This window comes from Leopardus geoffroyi, chromosome E3, assembly GCF_018350155.1.
Source record: "Leopardus geoffroyi isolate Oge1 chromosome E3, O.geoffroyi_Oge1_pat1.0, whole genome shotgun sequence".
Lineage (NCBI taxonomy): Eukaryota > Metazoa > Chordata > Mammalia > Carnivora > Felidae > Leopardus > Leopardus geoffroyi.
This window is the reverse complement of record NC_059340.1, coordinates 17,724,783-17,746,445: the sequence shown is the minus strand read 5'-3', so window position 1 is coordinate 17,746,445 and position 21,663 is coordinate 17,724,783. Positions and strand designations below refer to the sequence as shown.

Genomic DNA, 21,663 nt, shown 5'->3' with positions numbered 1-21,663 from the left:
TACTGCTATAAACATGGGAGTTCATGTGTCCCTTCGAAACAGCACACCTGTATCCCTTGGATAAATGCCTAGTAGTGAAATTGCTGGGTCATAGGGTAGTTCTATTTTTAGTTTTTTGAGGAACTTCCATACTGATTTTTAGAGTGGCTGCACCACCTTGCATTCCCACCAACAATGCAAAAGAGATCCTTTTTCTCCGCATCCTCGCCAACATCTGTTGTTGCCTGAGTTGTTAATGTTAGCCATTCTGACAGGTGTAAGGTGATATCTCATTGTGGTTTTGATTTGTATTTCCCTGATGATGAGTGATGTTGAGCATTTTTTCATGTGTCGATTGGCCATCTGGATGTCTTCTTTGGAGAAGTGTCTATTCATGTCTTTTGCCCATTTCTTCACTGGATATTTGTTTTTTGGGTGTTGAGTTTGATAAGTTCTTTGTAGATTTTGGATACTAACCCTTTATCTGATATGTCGTTTGCAAATATCTTCTCTCATTCTGTCGGTTGTCTTTTAGTCTTTCTGATTGTTTCCTTCGCTGTGCAGAAGCTTTTGATTTTGATAAGGTCCCAGTAGTTCATTTTTGCTTTTGTTTCCCTTGCCTCCAGAGACGTGTTGAGTAAGAAGTTGCTGCAGCCAAGATCAAAGAGGTTTTTGTCTGCTTTATCCTCGAGGATTTTGATGGCTTTCTATCTTACATTGAGGTCTTTCATCCATTTTGAGTTTATTTTTGTGTATGGTGTAAGAAAGTGGTCCAGGTTCATTTTTCTGCATGTCACTGTCCTGTTTTCCCAGCCCCACTTGTTGAAGAGACTGTCTTTATTCTCTTGGATAGTCTTTCCTGCTTTGTCAGAGATTAGTTGGCCATACATTTGTGGGTCCATTTCTGGGTTCTCTATTCTGTTCCATTGATCTGAGTGTCCGTTCTTGTGCCAGTACCATACTGTCTTGATGATTACAGCTTTGTAGTATAGCTTGAAGTCTGGGATTGTGATGCCTCCTGCTTTGGTTTTCTTTTTCAAGATTGCTTTGGCTATTTGGAGTCTTTTCTGGTTCCATACAAATTTTAGGATTATTTGTTCTAGCTCTGTGAAGAATGCTAGTATTATTTTGATAGGGATTGCCTTGAATATGTAGATTGCTTTGGGTAGTATCGACATTTTAACAATATTTGTTCTTCGTATGCAGGAGCATGGAATCCTTTTCCATTTCTTTGTGTCTTCTTCAATTTCTTTCATAAGCTTTCTTTCAGTGTATAGATTTTTCACCTCTTTGGTTAGATTTATTCCTAGGTATTTTATGTTTTTTTTTGTGCAACTGTAAATGGGATCGATTCCTTGATTTCTCTTTCTGTTGCTTCATTGTTGGTGTATAGGAATGCAACCAATTTCTGTGCGTTGATTTTATATCCTGCAACTTTGATGAATTCATGAATCAGTTCTAGCAGTTTTTTGGTGAATCTTTTGGGTTTTCCATATAGAGTATCATGTCATCTGCGAAGAGTGGATGTTTGACCTCCTCCTGGCTGATTTGGACGCCTTTTATTTCTTTGTGTTTTCTGATTGCAGAGGCTAAGACTTCCAATACTATGTTGAATAACAGTGGCGAGAGTGGACATCCCTGTCTTGTTCCTGACCTTAAGGGGAAAGTTCTCAGTTTTTACCCATTGAGGATGATATTAGCGTTGGGTCATTCATATATGGCTTTTATGATCTTGAGGTATGCTCCTTCTATCCCTGCTTTCTTGAAGGGTTTTATCAAGAAAGGATGCTGTATTTTGTTAAAAGCTTTCTCTTTATCTATTCAGAGGATCATATGGTTTTTGTCCTTTCTTTTATTGATGTGATGAATCACACTAATTGTTTTGTGGATATCGAACCAGCCCTGCATCCCAGGTATAAATCCACTTGGTCGTGGTGAACATATTTTTTAAATGTATTGTTGTATCTGGTTGGCGAATACCTTGTTGAGGATTTTTGCATCCATGTTCATCAGGGAAGTTGGTCTATATTTCTCCTTTGTAGTGGGGTGTCTGTCTGGTTTTGGAATCAAGGTAATTCTGACTTCATAGAAAGAGTTTGGAAGTTTTCCTTCTGTTTTTATTTTTTGGAAGAGCTTCAAGAGAATAGGTGTTAACTCTTTCTTAAATGTTTGGTAGAATTCCCCTGGAAAGCCATCTGGCCCTGGACTCTTGTTTTTTGGCAAATTTTTGATTACTAATTCGATTTCCTTACTGGTTATGGGTCTGTTCAAATTTTCTATTTCTTACTGTTTCAGTTTCGGTAGTGTATATGTTTCTAGGAATTTGTACATTTCTTCCAGATTGCCCATTTTATTGGCATATAATTGCTCATAATACTCTCTTATTATTGTTTTTATTTCTGCTGTGTTGGTTGTGATCTCTCCTCTTTCATTCTTGATTTTATTTATTTGGGTCCTTTCCTTTTTCTTTTTGATCAAAGTGGCTAGTGGCTTATCAATTTTGTTAATTCTTTCAAAGAACCAGCTTCTGGTTTCACTGATATGTTCTACTGTTTTTTTGATTTCGATAGCATTAATTTCTGCTCTGATCTTTATTATTTCCTGTCTTCTGCTGGTTTGGGGTTTTATTTGCTGTTCATTTTCCAGCTTCTTAAGGCGTAAGGTTAGGTTGTGTATCTGAGATCTTTCTTCCTTCTTTAGGAAGGCCTGAATTGCTATATACTTTCCTCATATTACCGCCTTGCTGCGTCCCAGAGATTTTAGGTGGTGGTGTCATCATTTTCATTGACTTCCATATACTGTTTAATTTCCTCTTTAACTTCTTGGTTAGCCCATTCATTCTTTAGTAGGATGTTCTTCAGTCTCCAAGTATTTGTTACCTTTCCAAATTTTTCTTGTGGTTGATTTCAAGTTTCATAGCATTGTGGTCTGAAAATATGCACCATATGATCTCGATCTTTTTGTAGTTACTTAGGGCTGATTTGTGTCCCAGTATATGGTCTATTCTGGAGAAAGTTCCAAGTGCACTGGAGCAGAATGTATATTCTACTGCTTTGGGAAGAAATATTCTGAATATATCTGTTAAGTCCGTCTGGTCCAGTGTGTCATTCAAAGCCATTGTTTCCTTGTTGATTTTTTGATTACATGATCTATCCATTGCTATGAGTGGGTGTTGAAGTCTCCTACTATTATGGTATTACTATTGATGAGTTTCTTTATGTTTGTGATTCATTTATTTATATATTTATATATATATATATATATATATAAATGTTTACAATTGTTAGGTCTTCTTGGTGGATAGAACCCTTGATTATGATATAATGTCCTTCTGCATCTCTAGATGCAGATTCTAGATTGTCTGATATAAGTATGGTTACTCTGGCTTTTTTTGTTGACCATTAGCATGATAGATGGTTCTCCATCCCCTTATTTTCAATTTGAAGGTGTCTTTAGGTCTAAAGTGGGTCTTGGAAACAGCATATAGATGGATCTTGTTTTATTATCCATTCTGTTACCCTATGTCGTTTGATTGGAGCATTGAGTCCATTGATGTTTAGAATGAGTACTGCAATATATGAATTTATTGCCATTATGATGCTTGTAGAGTTGGAGTTTCTGGTGGTGTTTTCTGGTCCTTTCTAAACTTTGTTGCTTTTGGTATTTATTTATTTATTTATTTATTTCTCTATCTATCATCTATGTTTTTTTTCCCATCTTTTCTCCCCTCAGAGAGTCCCCCTTAAAATTTCTTGCAGGGCTGGTTTAGTGGTTACAATCTCCTTTAACTTCTGTTTGTCTGGGGAACTTTTTATCTCTCCTTCTATTTTGAATGACAGCCTTGCTGGATAAAGAATTCTTGTCTGCATGTTTTTCTGATTCAACACATTGAATATATCCTGCCACTCCTTTCTGGCCTGCCAAGTTTCTGTGGATAGGTCTGCTGCAAACCTAATCTGTTTCCCTTGTAAGTTAGGGATTTTTTTTTTCCCTTGCTGCTTTGATGATTCTCTCCTTGCCTGAGTATTTTGTGAATTTGACTATGATATGCCTTTTTGGTGGTCGGTTCTTGTTGAATCTAATGGGGGTCCTCTGTGCTTCCTGGATTTTGATGTTTGTGTTTTTCCCCAGGTTAGGAAAGTTTTCTGCTATTATTTGCTCACATAACCCTTCTACCGCTATTTCTTTCTCTTCCTCTTCTAGGACCCCTATGATTCTGATGTTGTTACTTTTTAATGAGTCACTGATTTCTCTAATTCTTAAATCATACTCTTCTGCCTTAATCTCCTTCTTTTTTTCTACTTCATTATTCCCTGTAAGTTTGTCTTCTGTATCGCTGGTTCTCTGTTCTGCCTCATCCATTCTTGGCGCCACTGCATCCATCCATGATTGCAGCTCAGTTATAGCATTTTTAATTTCATTCTATTTTTTTTTTACTCATTTTATCTCCATGGAAAGGGATTCTAATCTATTTTTGACTCCATCTAGTATTCTTATTATCGTGATTGTAAATTCTAGTTCAGACATTTTGCATGTATCTGTGTTGGTTAAATCCCTGGCTGTTGTTTCTTTATGCTCTTTCTTTTGGGGTGAATTCCTTCATTTTGTCATTTTGAATGGAGAAAATGAATTAATGAGGTAGAAAAATTAAAATAAAAAAATTAAAGTTAAAAATATTAAAATTAAAAAATTAAAACACACACACACAAATCTAATAAATGATGCTAGATCCTAGGTGTATTTTGGTCTGGGTGTTGACAGTGGTTTGACAGATTAGAGAAAAAAAGTGAGGGGAAGGAAATCGTTTGAGAATTTGAAAAAATGAATACAGTGAAGTATGCTAAAATGAGATGATGGGAGGAAAATGGAATTTGAAAAAATTTACACAAAAGTAAAGAATATAGTAGGAAAAAATTAAACAAAAACATTTTTAATAAGAAGTAAAAATGGAAATGAAATTTTCTCTTTACGTATTCAAGAAAAAGAAAAGAAACAAAAAAGAAAAAAGAGAAAAAAATCATTTGAAAATTTGAAAAAGTGAGTACACTGTAGTAGACTAAAATAAAATGATGGAAGTAAAATAGAATTTGAGAAAACTTACATAAAAACAAAAAATATAGTAAAAAATTAAAGAAAAATATTTTTAATAGAAATTGAAAATAAAAATGAATTTTTTTCTCTTTATTCAAGAAAAAGAATAGTGTAAAAGAGAAAAAACAAAGAAAAAGAAAGAAAGAAAATTGAACAGATGGATCTACTAACAGATTGAAATAGGACTGATATTACTTTGTTTTCCCCTATACATTAGACCATGTAGCACTTTATAGTCCATAAACTAAGCAGGCGGTGAGACTTGTGTTCTTGAAGAGTGAGGTTGACCCAGTTGGGCGGGACTCAGTGTAACATCTCCATTCTCCATTAGATGGCGCTGCTAGCCTACTGGGGTGGATTGTTGTTCATGCGTGGGAGCGGTGAAAATGGCATAACCCAGCTATCCAGTCTCTAGTACGGGAACTCTGTTCTCTCTGATTAGCAATCGCATGTCATTAATCATTATGGAAATGCAAATTAAAACCACAATGAGATACTACTGCATACCTGTTAGAATGATTAACATAAGGAAATAAATTGGTAATACCAAGTACCGGCAAGGGTATGCAATAACTAAAACATTGCCATCTGAATGAAAAATAGCATGCCTACTTTGGAACCAGTTTGTCAATATCTTATAAAGTTCAATATGCAGTTACCATATTAGTAATCCCACTTTTAGGTATTTATGTAAGAGAAATAAAAAGAGATGTATACATGAAAAACTGTATGTGAATGTTTCTACTGGTGGTATTCATAATTGCCAAAAACTAGAAACAATCCAAGTGTCCCTCAACTGGAAAATGAATCAACAAACTGTGGTACATCCATACAATGGAATATCAGAAATACTGGAAATTTAAAGGAATGGACTACTGATAGACAGAACAACATGACTACATCTTAAATGCTTTATTATATGTGAAAGGAGCCAGACGTGAAAGGTTACATACTATATAATGGCATATATATAACATTCTGGAAAAGCCAAAACTATAGGGACAGAAAATCGAGCAGTGGTTGCCAGGAGTTGGTGTTTGAAGGAAGCAGTTGATTACAGCAGGGTATGAGGGAATATTTTGGGAGTGGTGAAACTTATATATTTTGATCATTGGTGGTGGTTACATGACTTTATGTGTTTTCAAAACTTATAAAACTATACTAAAAAGGCTGAAATAGGTGTGTCTGGGTGGCTCAGTTGGTTAAGTGTCAGAGTCTTGATTTCAGCTCAGGTCATGATCCCAGGGTTGTGGGATCGAGCTTCATGTTGGGCTCCTCGCTGAGTGTGGAGCCTGGTTAAGCTTCTCTCTGTCTCTCTTCCTCTGCCCTTCTCCCCTGCTTGTGTTCTCTCTCTCTTAAAAAAAAAGCTTGAACTTTATTGTATGCCAGTTATACCCTAATCAACTTAACCTAAAGACAAAAAAATCCTATTGACTTTAGGTTAAAGCTTAAATGCCTTTATTGGGATATTAGTGAGGTCTCCTTCAATTGTGTGTGGGGCAGAAATCAGATTGCAGTGAGTCATGTGTGACGTCCCCTGCACTTTTCCTTCCTAGAACTTGCCCCCGTTTGAAATTGCTAAATACTCCTCCCTGTTTATCTGTTACTATTTCCCTCTGCTCCACTCTGCTATACTGAGAGCTCTGGAGGATACTGTTTTTCCACTACACAGACTTATGCTTAGCAAATAGCAAATACTTGCTGTTGAATGAATGAATGAATGAATAAAAGGATGAATCTTGATGAATTCTACATATTGACATTAAACATATTTTTTTAGAACATACTTTAAAAATTATTTTAAAAGATAGACAGTACTTCTCAATATCATGCAAAAAAATCCTGTAGCAATAGTTATTTTTAATCTAAGCCAGTTGATTCCTTACTAGCAGGACAATCAACTTTGAATTTTTTATCCCCATCCCCACCCACAGAGATTTACAATATATTGCAAAGATATCCTGTGTGCTCTTCCAGGCTTTTCTGTATAGTTTCCAATCCAACTTTTTCTTTGGTATATTAATCATCTCCTTGGAACACCATTTGGGGTAAATCCTCAGCCAATGCCCATCAACTCTATATTTTTCTCTAGCTAGCAGTACACTCAAATGAGAATTTGAATCATATGGAAGATCACATCTGCTCCAAAGGACTTTCCCTGGCTGAAATTATTTTTCTTCACAGGAAGAAAACACTCACACTTTGATTTTGGTGGCAAGAGATATATGTGTGATCCTGGACTCATCTCTTTCAGATTGGCTCCTACTTTGGGGCCTCCCTCTGCTCTGTGGACATGGACAAAGATGGCAGCTCTGACCTGGTCCTTATTGGGGCCCCCCATTACTACGAGCCGACAAGGGGGGGCCAGGTGTCTGTGTGCCCCTTGCCTCGGGGGGTGAGTAGCTGATGGGGTCTGGGCTGGGTGGGGCCTGGGTATGAGCTGGGAGTTGCCCAGGTTGGGACCTGACACTGTTTTTGTTCAGCAGAGGGCTAGATGGCAGTGTGAGACTGTTCTCCATGGGGTGCAGGGTCACCCCTGGGGCCGCTTTGGGGCAGCCCTGACAGCGCTGGGAGATGTGAATGGAGACAAGCTGACAGATGTGGCCATTGGGGCCCCAGGAGAGCAGGAGAACCGGGGTGCTGTTTACCTATTTCATGGAACCTCAAGACCGGGCATTAGCCCTTCCCACAGCCAGGTGAGGCCAGGTCACTGTCCCTGTCATGACAGTATCCTCTTTGCTGATATGTACTTTTCTTTCTTTCTTTCTTTCTTTCTTTCTTTCTTTCTTTCTTTCTTTCCTTGTTTGTTTCTTTCTCTCTCTCTCTTCCTTAGTGTCCTTCCTTTCTTTTTTAACGTTTATTTATTTTTGAGAGAGAGAGACAGTGAAAGTGGGGGGAGAGGCAGAGAGAGAGGGGGACAGAAAATCCCAATCAGGCTCTGCACTGTCAGCATAGAGCCCCATGCTGGGCTTGAACTCATGAACCACGAGATCATGACCTGAGACGAAGTCTGGCGCTCAACCGACTGAGTCACCCAGGTGCCCCTCTGTCTCTTTCTTAATTTTTTAAAAAATGTTTTATTTATTCTTGAGAGAGGGGAGGGGCATAGAGAGGGAGACACAGAATCCAAAGCAGGCTCTAGACTCTGAGCCATCAGCACAGAGCCCAACACAGGGCTCAAACCCACAAACCGTGAGATAATGACCGAAGTCGGGCACTTAACTGAGTTACACAGGTGCCCCTTTCCCTTTCTAATTCAGCATCCTCAGAGCTGCCGGATCAATTCTCCCAGTACTGGAATTTTAGAATCTTCAAAAATAATAACACACTTCATAGAAATTCTTACCACAACTATAGGAGGTGCATGGGGGCACAATCACCCCCTCTTCACAGATGAGGAGATTAAGGCTCAGAGGTGGTAAGTGGTTGGCTGGGAGTGTTGGGATGCAGGCTTTCCTTTCGTCTGAATCTCAATCTTGGTAGAGTGACCAGTAGTCCTGGTTTGCTCAGATCTGTCCCAGTTTTAGTGCTCAAAGTCTTGAATCTCAGGAAACCCCTACAGTTGGTCACCCTACAGGACTACATGTTCATGGGTTGGTGACCTATACAGCCACACAGAAGGGCCCTGCACTTGGTTTAATGCTCTGTTCATGCTGTCTTGAAATTCTTAATTTTGAACAGGGTGTTCTGCATTTTGTTTGTTTTTTTTGTTTTTTGTTTTTTGTTTTGGTACTGGGTCCTGCAAATTATGTAGTCCATCTTGATGGTTGGTCACTTGAAATCTTGGTCACCACAACTGGTTTCCTCTCTAAAATGGCTCCTTGCTTCTTGCTAGATGGAGCCCATTGTTTGGAGGGATCCCAGAGTCTGGTTCTCTCCCATCACTGCCAGCTGAGACCATCTGGTCTTCTACCCTTGGATCTCTGACTTTTTTCCAGCCTTACCTTTTTCTTATGTTCTTTTTCTCTCTGTTCCCCATCGCTTCTACCAAATCCCTCACACCAGAGTTTCAATCCTATGAACGCATTAAAATTACTTGAAGGCCTTGGGACACCTAGATGGCTCAGCTGGCTAAGTGTCCGACTTCAGTTCAGGTCATGATCGGTTTGTGGGTTCAAGCCCTGCATTGGGCTCTGTGTTGACAGCTCAGAGCTTGGAGACTGCTTTGGATTATGTGTCTCCTTCTCTCTCTCTGCCCCTCCCTCATTCATGCTCTGTCTCTGTCTCTCAAAAAAAAAAATAAACAGTAAAAAAATAAAATTACTTTAAGGTCTTAAAAGGCACAGATGCCTGGGCTCTGCTAATAAGAGCTCCAGTTTAATTGGTCTGGGGCAGTGTGCCAGCTATCAGTAGAGTTTTCCAGCACTATTTAGAAAAATTTCAAATTCACAACAAAGTGAAGGAATTGTACAATGAACACCCATATATTTACAACCTAGAATCTACAATGAACATTTGACTAAATTTATGTTATCACAGATCAAACCTTTATTCATCCTACTTCTATCCATCCATCAGTCCATCTTGTTGTTTTAAACTACTTTTTAAAAAAAGTTTTTGTTTAGAGAGAGAGAGTGTGTGTGCACATGAGCAGGGGAAGGGCAGAGAGAAAGAGAGAGAGAGAATCCCAAGCAGGCTTTGTGCTGTCAGCGTGGAGCCTGACATGGGGTTTGAACTCACAAATTATGAGATCATGACCTGAGCCAAAACCAAGAGTCATATGCTTAACTGACTAAGCCACCCAGTGCCATTGTCCATCTTATTTTTGATGAATTTTAAAATTCTAATTCAAAATAAGTTGCAATGCCCCTAAATAGTTCAGTATGTTTATCATTAACTAGAATTCAATATTTGCTTACTGTTGTTTTTAGGATAAAGTTTACAGACAGGAAATGTGCAAATCCTTTGCCACTCAGTGATTTTGATAAATGCATACACATGTGTAACCCACACCCTTATCAAGATATAGAACATAATCACCACTCCAGAAAGTTCCCTCCTGCCCCTTTCCAGTTAATTTCTGACCCCACTCCATTCCAGAGGAAAGCACTGTCCTGATTATTTTCCACCATAAATGAGTTTTGCCCATTCTAGAATTTCATATAAATGGAATAGAATGAGATGCAGGCCCCAGTATTTTTAAGACACTTGTTAGTTGCTGCCAGGGATAAGAAGCACTGCCTAACCCACTTCTCTCTGCACCAGGGAGCCTTTTTCCACACACAATTGTATGAATATTGTAATTAGGCCTCTTTTCACTGACACCTGTTGCTTCTCTGTGTCAATGCAGTGTGAAGGCTCTGATTTTACTTTATTTTATTATAAAACCTTGACATGCTCATATAAATTTATTAATCTAAAGTAAACAGTGAAAGCCCTAGTTCCCTCTCCTTATCTGCATCATAACTCACTTTGCAAAGGAAAACAAAGGTAAGGGGAGGGTGCTTTATATGTACACACACACACACACACACACACACACCCCACAGACCCAGGAATTAAAAACAAATGCCAAAAGGATTATCCTCTCCTTTTCTACTGTTTACTATCTTATCCTTTTCTACTGTATGTATTTTTTTTTTACTTGCTTTTTTCTTTATGATTGAGGATAAGGTTGGTCAGTGTTTGGATAAGTAAATATGCTGTGGATCTCCCAACTGTGTAATTTTACTTTATAGCTAATGACAAAACAAAACTTCCTCCAAACAGAATACAATAAATTTTTCTCAAAAAACGTTGAGGTATAATATACATACACTAAACACATAAATCTTAAGTGATGAGTTTTCACATATCTGTGAACCCAAGTAAGCACCATTTAGATTTAGATATAGCATATACCCAGCATCCCATGCGTCCTCATCCTTCCTTTCAGTTAACAAAATTTGTAAAAAATGTGGTAAAATATATATTACATAAAAGTTTTCATTTTAACCATTTTAAGTGTAAAATTCAGTGGCATTAAGTACATGACAAGATCACTTTTAAATTTTCTTTTTATTTGGTTGTTATTCTTTCAGTGTTATTCTTGCACATAGATTAAAGAGTAAAAATTGTTCTTATATCTCATTATGAAAAATAACAATCACCACACTCACACTGCAGCTTCCTCTTCATTTTCCCTTCTCTTGAGGAAACTTTATTTCAGATTTTTCAATTATTGTCTATACTCCCCAATAAGATTATTATTTTGCTGCTTCTTGACTTTTATTTTAGCATTGACTTCCCTCTATGAGAGGTGAGCTCTCTTTCAGAGAGCTTGCCCCCTCGGCCCTTTTACCTCTTTGCCCCACTCCTTACATTTATATGAGAATTTTGGTAGATTGATATTCAGTGTTTGCATTATTTTGACATGTCAACGATATTAGGTGAGTCAAATAGCATGCTATGTCACTTCTTTCCTTTTTTTAAAAGTTTTTTTTAGATGTTTCATCATTCTGAGAGAGAGAGAGAGAGAGAGAGAGAGAGAACATGAGCAAGGGAGGGGCAGAGGGAGAGGGAGAGAGAATGTCAAACAGGCTCCACATGGTCACCACAGAGCCTGGCGTGGGGTTCAGTCCCACGAACTGTGAGATCTTGACCTGAGCCAAAATCAAGTGTTGGACATTCAACCACCCAGGTGCCCCTGTAATTTCTTTCCTGTAAAACTTTGTCCTGGAAAACCTAGGTGATTGATGGAAACTTTGGGTGTCATCTCAAGGCTGTGGTCTAAAGCTGAATGGTTGCCCTAATTCCCTGAGAAGTTATAAGAGATGAGACTTGAGTGGAACCCAGACAATCTGTCCTCTTGGGTCACTCTGGGTAACCGAGTTACACACTTCCCTATTCTTTCCCACTCCCTTTCTCTCCTCTTTTCTACCTTCAGCGGATTGAAGGCTCCCAGCTCTCCCCCACACTACAATATTTTGGTCAGTCACTGAGTGGGGGCCAGGACCTCACAATGGATGGACTGGTGGACCTGGCTATAGGAGCCCAAGGCCATGTACTGCTGCTTAGGTAAGAAATTCTTTTATAGCACACCAAATATCTTCCCTTTCAGGAGTGGCTTTGCTGTCTGAAGGCCCCTGATGGTCCTCTGGTGTCCCTACAGATCCCAGCCTGTGCTGAGACTTGAGGTGACCATGGAGTTCACACCCAAAGAAGTGGCAAGGAATGTGTTTGAATGTCGTGCAAAGGTGGTGAAAGGTCAGACTGCTGGGGAGGTTAGAGTTTGCCTTCATGTCCGCAAGAATACACGGGACAGGCTAAGAGAAGGTGAGGCTGGGTAGGTAAGTCTGAAAGGGTTAAATAACTGGAGATATTGATGGGTGTCCCAGTGCAGTCTTCCCAGCCTTCTGGCAGTCCAGAGCAAACTTCCACAGGCTTCTACAGCCTTTTCAAAGCGTGGCTGGAGTGAGAAGACAGTTCCCTGACTGGGTACAGAGGCCCAGAAAACCTCACCAGAAGTGAGCATGTGGCACTCCTTTATTCTCTCAGTTCTCCAGAGAAACAATGGCCCCACATCTGTGAAATAACCAGGATTTTTTTAAGTCAAGAGATAACTCATTTAAAGGGCAGGTTGAGTTGATGAAGCTAAACACAAGTTCAGAAAACATTTAGGCATGGCATTTTATCACAACTAACTTGACTTTCTCCTTGTCTCTAATCTGAAAGAGTGGCATTGTGCTGGGTGTGGGGGAATTATAATGATGGTACTAGAGAGAAATGAGGGAATAAAATTAGGTTTCTAACAGTAATCTTACTAGGCTGAGGAGACAGTAGTCAGTTTGGGGCAGCTTGCATGGCTAGACATTAATATAAAAATGTTGGAGAGTAGAGAATCATGTAGAAGGTGCCCCCAAACCTACATATAAATTCCTCTCAAGTCATAGGCTGACTTCATCAGCAATGTATGTCTAGATCAATACTCTAAGAAACTCAGTAGAAGACAGCAGCCAAAGAGTTGTATAGAAGTTCAGCTCCCTAGTGCTGGGGAAACAGAAATTTTAGAGGGGTATTGGTAAGCAACTTGGTCTTTCTATTGGAACAATGTCTATTCAGACCAGCAACTAAGAGAAACAATAGACAATAGAAATAGACCCACAGGTGATTCAGAAATTGGAGTTATTAGGAATCTAAAAAACAACTACAGTTAATATCTTCAAGAAAAAAAGAGAAAATGATGGAGAACTTCAGAAAAGACCTGGAATTCATAAAATAGAGTAAAATGGAAACTATAGAACTGAAAAATACCCTGACTTAAATTAAGAATTCAATAAATAGATTTGATAGTAGGTTCAAAGTGGAACAAAGAATTAGTGAACTGGAAGGTAAATCAATTGAGAGTATTTAGATTAACACACACAGAGAAAAGAGGATGAAAAATACAGAAAAAAATCGTAAGACATATGGAGCATGGTGAAAAATTTAATAAACGTAATTTGAAATTGAAAGAAGAGAGAGAATAAGAAAGAAGCAACAAAATAGAGGGAAAATTTTTTCTTTTTTATTTAAATTTATTTACTTATTTTGAGAGAGAGAGAGAGAGGGAGAGAGAGACAGAGAGAGCACAAGCAGGGGGAGAGGCAGAGAGGAGAGAGAGAATCCCAAGCAGACTCCAAGCTGTCAGTATAAGCCTGAAGTGGGGCTCATGTGAAATCATGACCTGAGTCAAAATCAAGAGTTATACCCTTAACTGACTGAGCCACCCAGGGTTCCCAGTAACAATTTTTTTAAACTAATGAAAGACATCAAGATTCTCTGCCAAAACAAAGCAAGATAAATATAAAGGAAACCATACCATAGTACATTATACCAATGTATATGACATACATTGTACCATTCCAAGGCACAAATTACTGAATGCCAATGACAAAGAGAAAGAAGTTAAACGCAACCAGAAAAATATACTTAGTTTTCTAGTGTGTAACAGAATAGCTACTATTTTTTGAGTACTTTCTGTGTGGCAGGACTGTGATAAATGCTTTATAGACACTATTTCATTTCATTTTCACCACTGAGAAGGTACAATTATCTTCCTCAACTTAAAAATAAAGAATGGACAGGGTGCCTGGGTGGCTCAGTCGGTTAAGCATCCAACTCTTGACTTGGGCTCAGGTCATGATATCAAGGTTTGTGAGTTCGAACCAGCTGGCTGTGTGCTGACAGCATGGAACCTGCTTCGTATTCTCTCTCTCCCTCTCTCTGCCCCTCCCTTGTGTTCTCTCTCTCTCTTAAAAAAATTAAAAAAATAAGGAATGGAGACTCAAAGAGGTCAGGTAGCATGCCCAAAGTAGAGCTGGGCCTCAAACTCATGCTTGTCTGACTCCAAAGCTGGGATCCTCACTACCATGCTGCCCTGCCCCTTCAGGAGAGATTCAGAGCAACATCACATATGACTTGGCTCTGGAGCCAACTCTCCCACATCCCCGAGTTGTCTTTGATGAGACAAAGAACAGCACACGCAGACAGACAAGAATCTTGAGGCTGAATCGAGAATGTGAGACCCTAAAGCTACTGTTACCGGTGAGCAAGGGTTGGCCACACTCCTGGGTCCTCCATGCATGGGGTGGGTTTGGGAATCTAAGGAGGGCAAACCCTCAAACCCCCTACTATCTCTCAGTATTGTGTAGAGGATTCAGTGAACCCCATCATCCTGCACTTCAACTTCTCTCTGGTGGGGAAACCCTTGTCCTTATTCGGGAACCTCCAGCCAGTGCTGGCTGTGGATGCTCAGAGACTCTTCACAGCTTCGGTGAGTTCTGGAGTTGGGGTCCTTCAGGGTCATGGAAGACACCAGAGGCCAAGATTGTTGAAGAACATTTTATTTCATTTCACATAATTTTATTTCAATATTTTATTTTATTTTGACTTAAATTTTAGTTAACATACAGTGCAATATTGGTTTCAGGAGTAGAATTGAGTGATTCATCACTTACATACAACATAGAGTGTTCATCACAAGTTCCCTCCTTAATACCCATGACCCTTCTAGTCCATCTCCCACTCACTTCCCTCCATCAACCCTCAGTTTATTCTCTGTCATTAAGATTGTCTTGTGATTTGTTTCCCTCTCTTCTCTCCCCATCCCCTTCCCATATGCTCATCTGTTTTTTTTTAAGTTCCACATATAAGTGAAATCATATGGTATTTGTCTTTCTCTGATTGACCTATTTTACCTAGCATAATACACTCTAGCTCAATATTTTATTGTTTCATTTTATTCTTTCCTTTTCTTTCATCATACTTTATTTTTTTGTAGTTTCCTTTTGAGCAGAATTGTGGCAGTGACAACATTTGCCATGATGACCTCAGCATCACCTTCACTTTTATGGGGTGAGTTTCTTTTCCTCACTGCTACCTGAAAACCTGCACCACAACCTGGTGCTCTGTTCTGGCCTCTGAGGGAGCCTGGAACATAGCAGCTGCTTTGGAGGTGTTTGTGTGGTTGCCCCATCCACTGTCTTCTCTCTCCAAGAGTCTGTGCCACCAGAGTAGACTTGCCACATGGAGGGCCTCAGCGTCTCACGGCCTGGCTTGTTCTTTCCACAGTCTGGATACCCTGGTGGTGGGTGGTCCCCGAGACCTGAATGTGACATTGACTGTGAGAAACCAGGGCGAGGACTCCTACAGGACTCAAGTTACCTTCTTCTACCCACCTGGCCTGTCCTATAGGAGGATGTCAGTGACCCAGGTAGTCAAATCCTTCTCAGGCTCTGACTTTGCTTTCCTTGTCCCCACAGGTTCTGGTTCACATCACCATCTCTGTCTCCCTTGCCTTCCAGAAGCAGCGCTCACAGCGACCATGGCGCCTGACTTGTGAGTCTGAAGACTCCACCAATGGGCCCGAGGCTTTGAAGAATAGCAGCTGCAACATAAGCCACCCCATCTTCCCAAACTACTCAGAGGTCAGGCTGCTGTCCCCCTCTCCCTTTCTCTTTTGTCTTTTTCTGAATTCTTTTCTTATTTTTTAAAAGTAGAGGCTCCTTTTTTGTTTTGAAAAATAGCTTTACTGAGATACAATTTGTATACCATACAATTCACCTATTTCAAGCAGACAATTGGGTGGCTTTTTAGTATGTTCACAGAGTTACATATTCATCACCATGATCAATTTTAGAATATTTTATTACCTTGAGAAAAGACGCTGCTCTCCTCAGCCATCAATTCTAGTCCTCTCATTTCTCCAAGCCCTAGGCAACCACTAATGTATTTTCTGTCTCTAGGTTCACCTATTCTGGACACTTCTCATGTATGTTTGCAGCATCTATCAATATTTTATTTCTTTTTACTGTTGCATAGTATCCTGTTGTATGGAAGCACCACATTTTATTTATCCATTCTTTAGTTGATAGACATTTAAGTTGTTTCTTCTATTCTTTTCACTGTCTCTCCTCTCTCTAACTCCAGATCACCTTTAATATCACATTTGGTGTGGAATCTGATGCTTTCTTTGGAAACAGACTACTACTCAAGGCCAATGTGACCAGGTGTGCTGTGCCTATCTTACCCCCTTTGAGGCCCCAACCCCCTGCCCAGGATGGACCACTGCCCTCTCCCCACTGGTTCTCTCCTCAGCTTAGTCAGTTATTCATTCATTCAATAAATACCAACTGAGCACTCACCATGTGCCAGGCATTGTGCCCAGTGCTGGTGAGACAGTGATGGACAAGACAGCTGTGGTTCCTGCCCTTACAGAGATTATAATTTAGTGGAAATATACACAGGAAAGCTCTCTCTTTCCCTTTAGTGAGAACAACACAACTAAGACCAACAAAACTGAATTCCAACTGGAGTTGCCTGTGAAATACACTGTCTTCGTGGTGGTCACCAGGTGCTGGCTTCTAGGGCTTTAGCTCTGCCTTTACCATTATGCTGGACGTGACCCATTGTGTATTTGTGTGTGTGAGTCTATGCACACGAGTGCCTGTGTATATGTGTCTAGTTTATATGTGCCTGGGAGTGTATTTGTGCCTGTGTGCATATGTGTGTGTGTAACCCAAGCTAGCACATCCTGTGTGTCTGACACACATCCCCCCCTGCTTACCGCCCCACTGGCACCTTCTCAGGACAGCATTACCCATGTACTTGTTCACTCCCTTACATACTTAGCCCAAGACTACTTCTCAGGACACCTCTGATGTCCTGACACCTCCTGTACTTTCTTCTTTCTCCCATCAGCCATGAAGTCTCCACCAAATATCTCAGCTTCATAGCCTCAGAGAAGACCAGCCACAGTATAAAGCACCAGTATGAGGTGGGGAGCTGAGAAGGATGACAGGGAGGGAAATCAATGTGCTGGGAATGCAATAATGGGAAATAATGATGGGATACATGCCTCAGGTGCCTACTATGTTCTGGGCTCTTTTCCAAGTTTACTTTCACCCTATACACACAGAACCACACACACACACACACACACACACACCTCATTTTATCCTTACAATGAGTCTTTGAAGGAGGCACTATCATTATCTCCAGTTCACAGATGGAGAAACTGAGGCTCAGAGAAGTTAACAGAACATGGCCACATTGTCCCCACTAGTGAGTGGAAGAGACACCACTTATTACCAACCTATCTGGGTCTTGAATGTGTGTTTAAGTGCTACAATTTACTGCATCCCAGAAAGCATCAAGAGGCAGGCTGCTTGGGTCTGTGAGGACTTATTTAAGTGTACTGGGGTGTCAGGAGTGGGAAGACTGATTCTGGTTGCTGGTGTAAGTGGAAAGGCCAGAGCTCTGAAGTCCACTGCCTTCTTCCCACTGTGCAGGTCAACAACTTGGGACAGAGGAGCCTCCCCATCATTGTGGTCTTCTGGGTGCCTATCAAGCTGAACCAGGTGGCTGTGTGGCACAACCTCCAGGTCACCCTTTCCCAGGTAAGCCTAGCTGGGCTTGAGAAGTGTCCTAACTCCTCCCTCCATAGCCCTTGTCTTTCCTAAAATCTCTGTTTTATTTTGGAGAGACTTTGACCTTCTCCTGGACTTAGGCCATTTCAGCCTCCTTAAGCCTGGATTCACAAACCCTCATTTCTCTCTATTCTCATGGTGTCTCTTTTCCTCAGAACCTCTCCAGAACATGCAACACCACGGAGAATTCTCCCCCTCTCTCTGACTTCATGGCAGAGCTTAAGAGGGCCCCAGTGGTGGTAAGAATAAGCCAGACCCAGCACTGTCCCCCTTGTTGATGCTCAATACCATCTGTCAACTGAGTGGGCTGGGTGCATGAGCATTTTTGCATCCAATTTCTTTAGTCACTTCTCCCCTTTCTTCCCTTCCCCAGAACTGCTCCATTGCTGTCTGCCAGAGAATCCAGTGTGACATCCCATCCTTCAGCATCCAGGAAAAAGTCAACATTACCCTCCAAGGCAAACTCTCATTTGACTGGTATATCAAGGTATGTGAGGGACAGGACTCAGCTGGGCATGGACATGATATTTCAGAGGGCCCATGGGTCCAGATTCAATCTACTCTCTCCTGTAGACTTCAGCAAACTACCTTCAGGTTGTGACCACGGCAGAGGTCTTGTATGATGATTCGAAGTTTGCCCTGCTTCCAGGACAGGAGGCATTTCTGAGGGCCCAGGTATCTATCTTTGGCACAGAGGGACTATTGGAGGTAGGAACTGAGGCTGGGCTTGTGGAGATCTCTGGGTAAAGAGCTAGAAAGAGACAGAGGAGGAGGAGTGGGAGGAGGAGTGAGGGCAGAGGGAGGGGCCAGTCATTGGGTTAAGTGGGGGCAGAAGGTCTGACTGGGGAACCCCTAGAAATTTGGGGTTCCCCTGATGTACCCTCCCTCCCCCTGCTACAGATAGAAACCAAAGTGGAGCCAAATGAAGTGCACAACCCTGTACCACTTATAGTGGGCAGCTCAGTGGGGGGGCTGGTGCTTCTGGCCCTCATCACCGCTGGACTGTACAAGGTATCCCCTCTTCCTGTTTGCTCTCCTCTATCCTCACTGCTTCTTACTCAGCAACTCATTATTGGGTTCAACTCACACCAAGTCACAGAGTCTCAGTTTCTTCAGCTATGAAATGAGAATATAAATACTACTTTGTGAAGGTAATTGGGTTAATATATATGTAGTGTACTTAGAATGGTCCCTGGTACAGAATGACCACTATGTAAGGATTAATCCTTCTCCTTGTATGTTTTATTTATTTTCACTTTCCTGACTCTAACATCAAAGCCATCTCTTTCTCTGCCCCACTTTCCCCAGGTCTCTTTACACTCTGTCACATTATTCTTTGTGCCTCCTGGCCCCTATGTCTCCCCTCCTGTTCTGCATGGCCTTCACCACTTCCCTGACTTTGGTGGCCCTTACTCCTCTGTCTTTGCCTCCACAGCTTGGCTTCTTCAAACGGCAGTACAAGGACATGATGAGTGAAGCTGGTCCCAATGCCCAGCCCCAGTAACAGCTCCTTCCCCATTGAGTGGCCTCTCCTGCAGCAAGTAGGATTCTGGTTAGACCAGCATGCAGGTCCCCAGGCTGTTGGGCAGACTCCGCTATTAGGAGAGTGGGGTGGTAACATCTCAGTCGAAAAAGAACTGCTTGGGTTTCCATTCATGTGTGTGTGTGTTTGTGCAAGTGTGTGTGCAAGCATGTGCATGAGTTGTGTGTGTGACTCAGATGTCTTTTGCATGGGGATGAGTGCCGTCAGTACAACCTCTCAGGCAGAAGAGAATTGCTTAGGCTTCTTTGTGTGTGGGTGAAGGTGCAATTAGGCCTTCCTCTTGACAGAAGTGATGGCAGATTTTGTGGGTGAAGATAAAGGGAAATGTAACAGATCCTGTTCCTGCTGAAGGAAGCAAGACCTTCTTTCATGGGTGAGGACACATATCTGCAAGATGCTTTGCAGCTGGATCAAGACCACATGGAGGAGCTGTGATGGAGCCAAGATCTGATTAGCCACCAGGAGCCTGTCCACTCATTCCATTCCATACTAGAGCTACATAAGGTCCAATGAGCAATGGTGCACCTCCTTTTATGTATGCATTTACTTATTATTTTAATATTACTTTTATTTTTTGGAAGGGTAAACCCATCGACAGAACAAAAATCAAAAGTTGTCCAAGCATGAATGATGAAAAATTTCCCTTCCATCCTGGTCCCCCTAGCCATTCAAGTCCTTCCTAAGGGGTTATAAGGTTATGTGTTTTGGGGTCTTCTTCACAAAGATTTTAAGCATATGCAAACACACACACATAAGCTTTTTTACACAAATGGTAATAGGTGTTATTTATACTGTTTTGCATCTTGCTTTATTCATCAATATGGCTTAGATGTTTTATATAAAGACAAAGTATTTTTTTTTCATTCTTTTATACAGCTGTGTAGTATCCCATTGTATGGAAAGATCATGATGTATTTAACCAGTTTCTTTTTGGTATATTATTTCCAACCTCTCGCAACTACAAACAATGATGAATTAATAAATTGAATATATGTAATTTTTGCATATGTGTAAAGATAATTTATAGGATATATTCTCAGAAGTTTGGGTTCTCCCAGAAACAAATTCAAGATAAGAATTTGAGTGAAAGAAGTTTATTTAACAGTGGCCCCAAGAAATAGGGGAGGGATGTGAGCTGGGAAGGAAAGTCATCCAGGAAAGTCATCCATTTTCAAGAGGGACCACTCTGAACCCTTGGAGCATAACCCTACTGGGATTTCTGGGAGACAGTGTAGAATGCACACCTCAACATTGCCCCACTTGAAGACAGAAGGAGATGAAATATGTATAGTTGACCTTTGAAAAACACGGAGGTTAGGGGCACTGACCCCTCACACAGTTGAAAATCCATGTATGACTTTTGACTCCCCAAAAACTTAATTACTAAGTCTTACTGACATAACATAAATAGTCAACACATAATTTACATATTGTATGTATTATATTGTATTATTTTATGTATTCTTATAATAAAGTAAGCTAGAGAAAAGAAAATGTTATTAAGAAAATCACAAGGAAGGGGTGCCTGGCTGGCTCAATCAGTAGAGCATGAGACTCCTGACCTTAGGGTCATGAGTCCAAGTTCTATGTTGGGCATGGAGCCTATTTAAAATAAAAATTAAAAAAAAAATTTAAGAAAAAGAAAATCATAATGAAGAGAAAATACATTTACAGTACTATATGTATCTTCATTGGAAAAAATCCACATAAAAGTGGACCTGGGTAATTCAAACCTGTGTTGTTCAAGAGAACTGTCCACCAATTCTGCAGTTATTGGCTGAGGTCTGCTCTTGGTGGGGAAGGGAGTCATTAATTCTCTGGCACTTCTGGCCTGTCCTGAATGAGGACAGAGTGGGCTCTGGTGGTCAGAGAAAGAGATAACAGGTGCTGCTAGTTGGAAGTCTGACTGATGAGGCTATGCTCCCCTGGCAAGGTCCACAGGGATCTGGGCAGGGCACCAACAGCACTTGCTACCAAGGGTGTGTACAGGTAAAGTTTTGATAGCTGTTTCTAGGTAGCCTTCCCTCCCCCCAGTGCCCATCTCCCATACCTTTGTCAGTGCAGTAGCCACAACTCTGGCTTCAGCATGTATCCTAATTCTCACACTAGTCCTGCTAAGTAGCCACCACTTGCTAGTTAATAACTTTGCTATTTAATATACCT

The 21,663-nt window shown here is 40.7% G+C and overlaps 1 protein-coding gene across 10 annotated transcripts in view; it reads left to right on the top strand.

Moving 5' to 3' along the window:
• Positions 1–20,497, top strand: part of LOC123588941 (integrin alpha-M-like) — a 44,145-nt gene extending 23,648 nt beyond the window's left edge. For 2 of the 10 annotated variants that reach the window (XM_045460373.1, XM_045460367.1), the window contains exons 13-31: positions 7,325–7,465; positions 7,554–7,766; positions 11,936–12,066; positions 12,161–12,324; positions 14,420–14,574; positions 14,672–14,803; positions 15,311–15,384; positions 15,601–15,742; positions 15,834–15,956; positions 16,459–16,538; positions 16,799–16,882; positions 17,230–17,305; positions 17,820–17,927; positions 18,113–18,196; positions 18,331–18,444; positions 18,531–18,632; positions 18,858–18,968; positions 19,393–19,498; positions 19,788–20,497. In XM_045460373.1, coding sequence (XP_045316329.1) covers positions 7,325–7,465; positions 7,554–7,766; positions 11,936–12,066; positions 12,161–12,324; positions 14,420–14,574; positions 14,672–14,803; positions 15,311–15,384; positions 15,601–15,742; positions 15,834–15,956; positions 16,459–16,538; positions 16,799–16,882; positions 17,230–17,305; positions 17,820–17,927; positions 18,113–18,196; positions 18,331–18,444; positions 18,531–18,632; positions 18,858–18,968; positions 19,393–19,461 — 2,103 coding nt within the window. In that variant the 3' untranslated portion in view covers positions 19,462–19,498; positions 19,788–20,497. Of the gene's footprint in view, positions 1–7,324; positions 7,466–7,553; positions 7,767–11,935; positions 12,067–12,160; positions 12,325–14,419; positions 14,575–14,671; positions 14,804–15,310; positions 15,385–15,600; positions 15,743–15,833; positions 15,957–16,458; positions 16,539–16,798; positions 16,883–17,229; positions 17,306–17,819; positions 17,928–18,112; positions 18,197–18,330; positions 18,445–18,530; positions 18,633–18,857; positions 18,969–19,392 lie in introns of all 10 variants that reach the window. The other 8 variants (XM_045460374.1, XM_045460372.1, XM_045460376.1 and 5 more) reach the window with 6 other exon arrangements.
• The last annotated feature ends 1,166 nt before the right edge of the window (positions 20,498–21,663 follow it).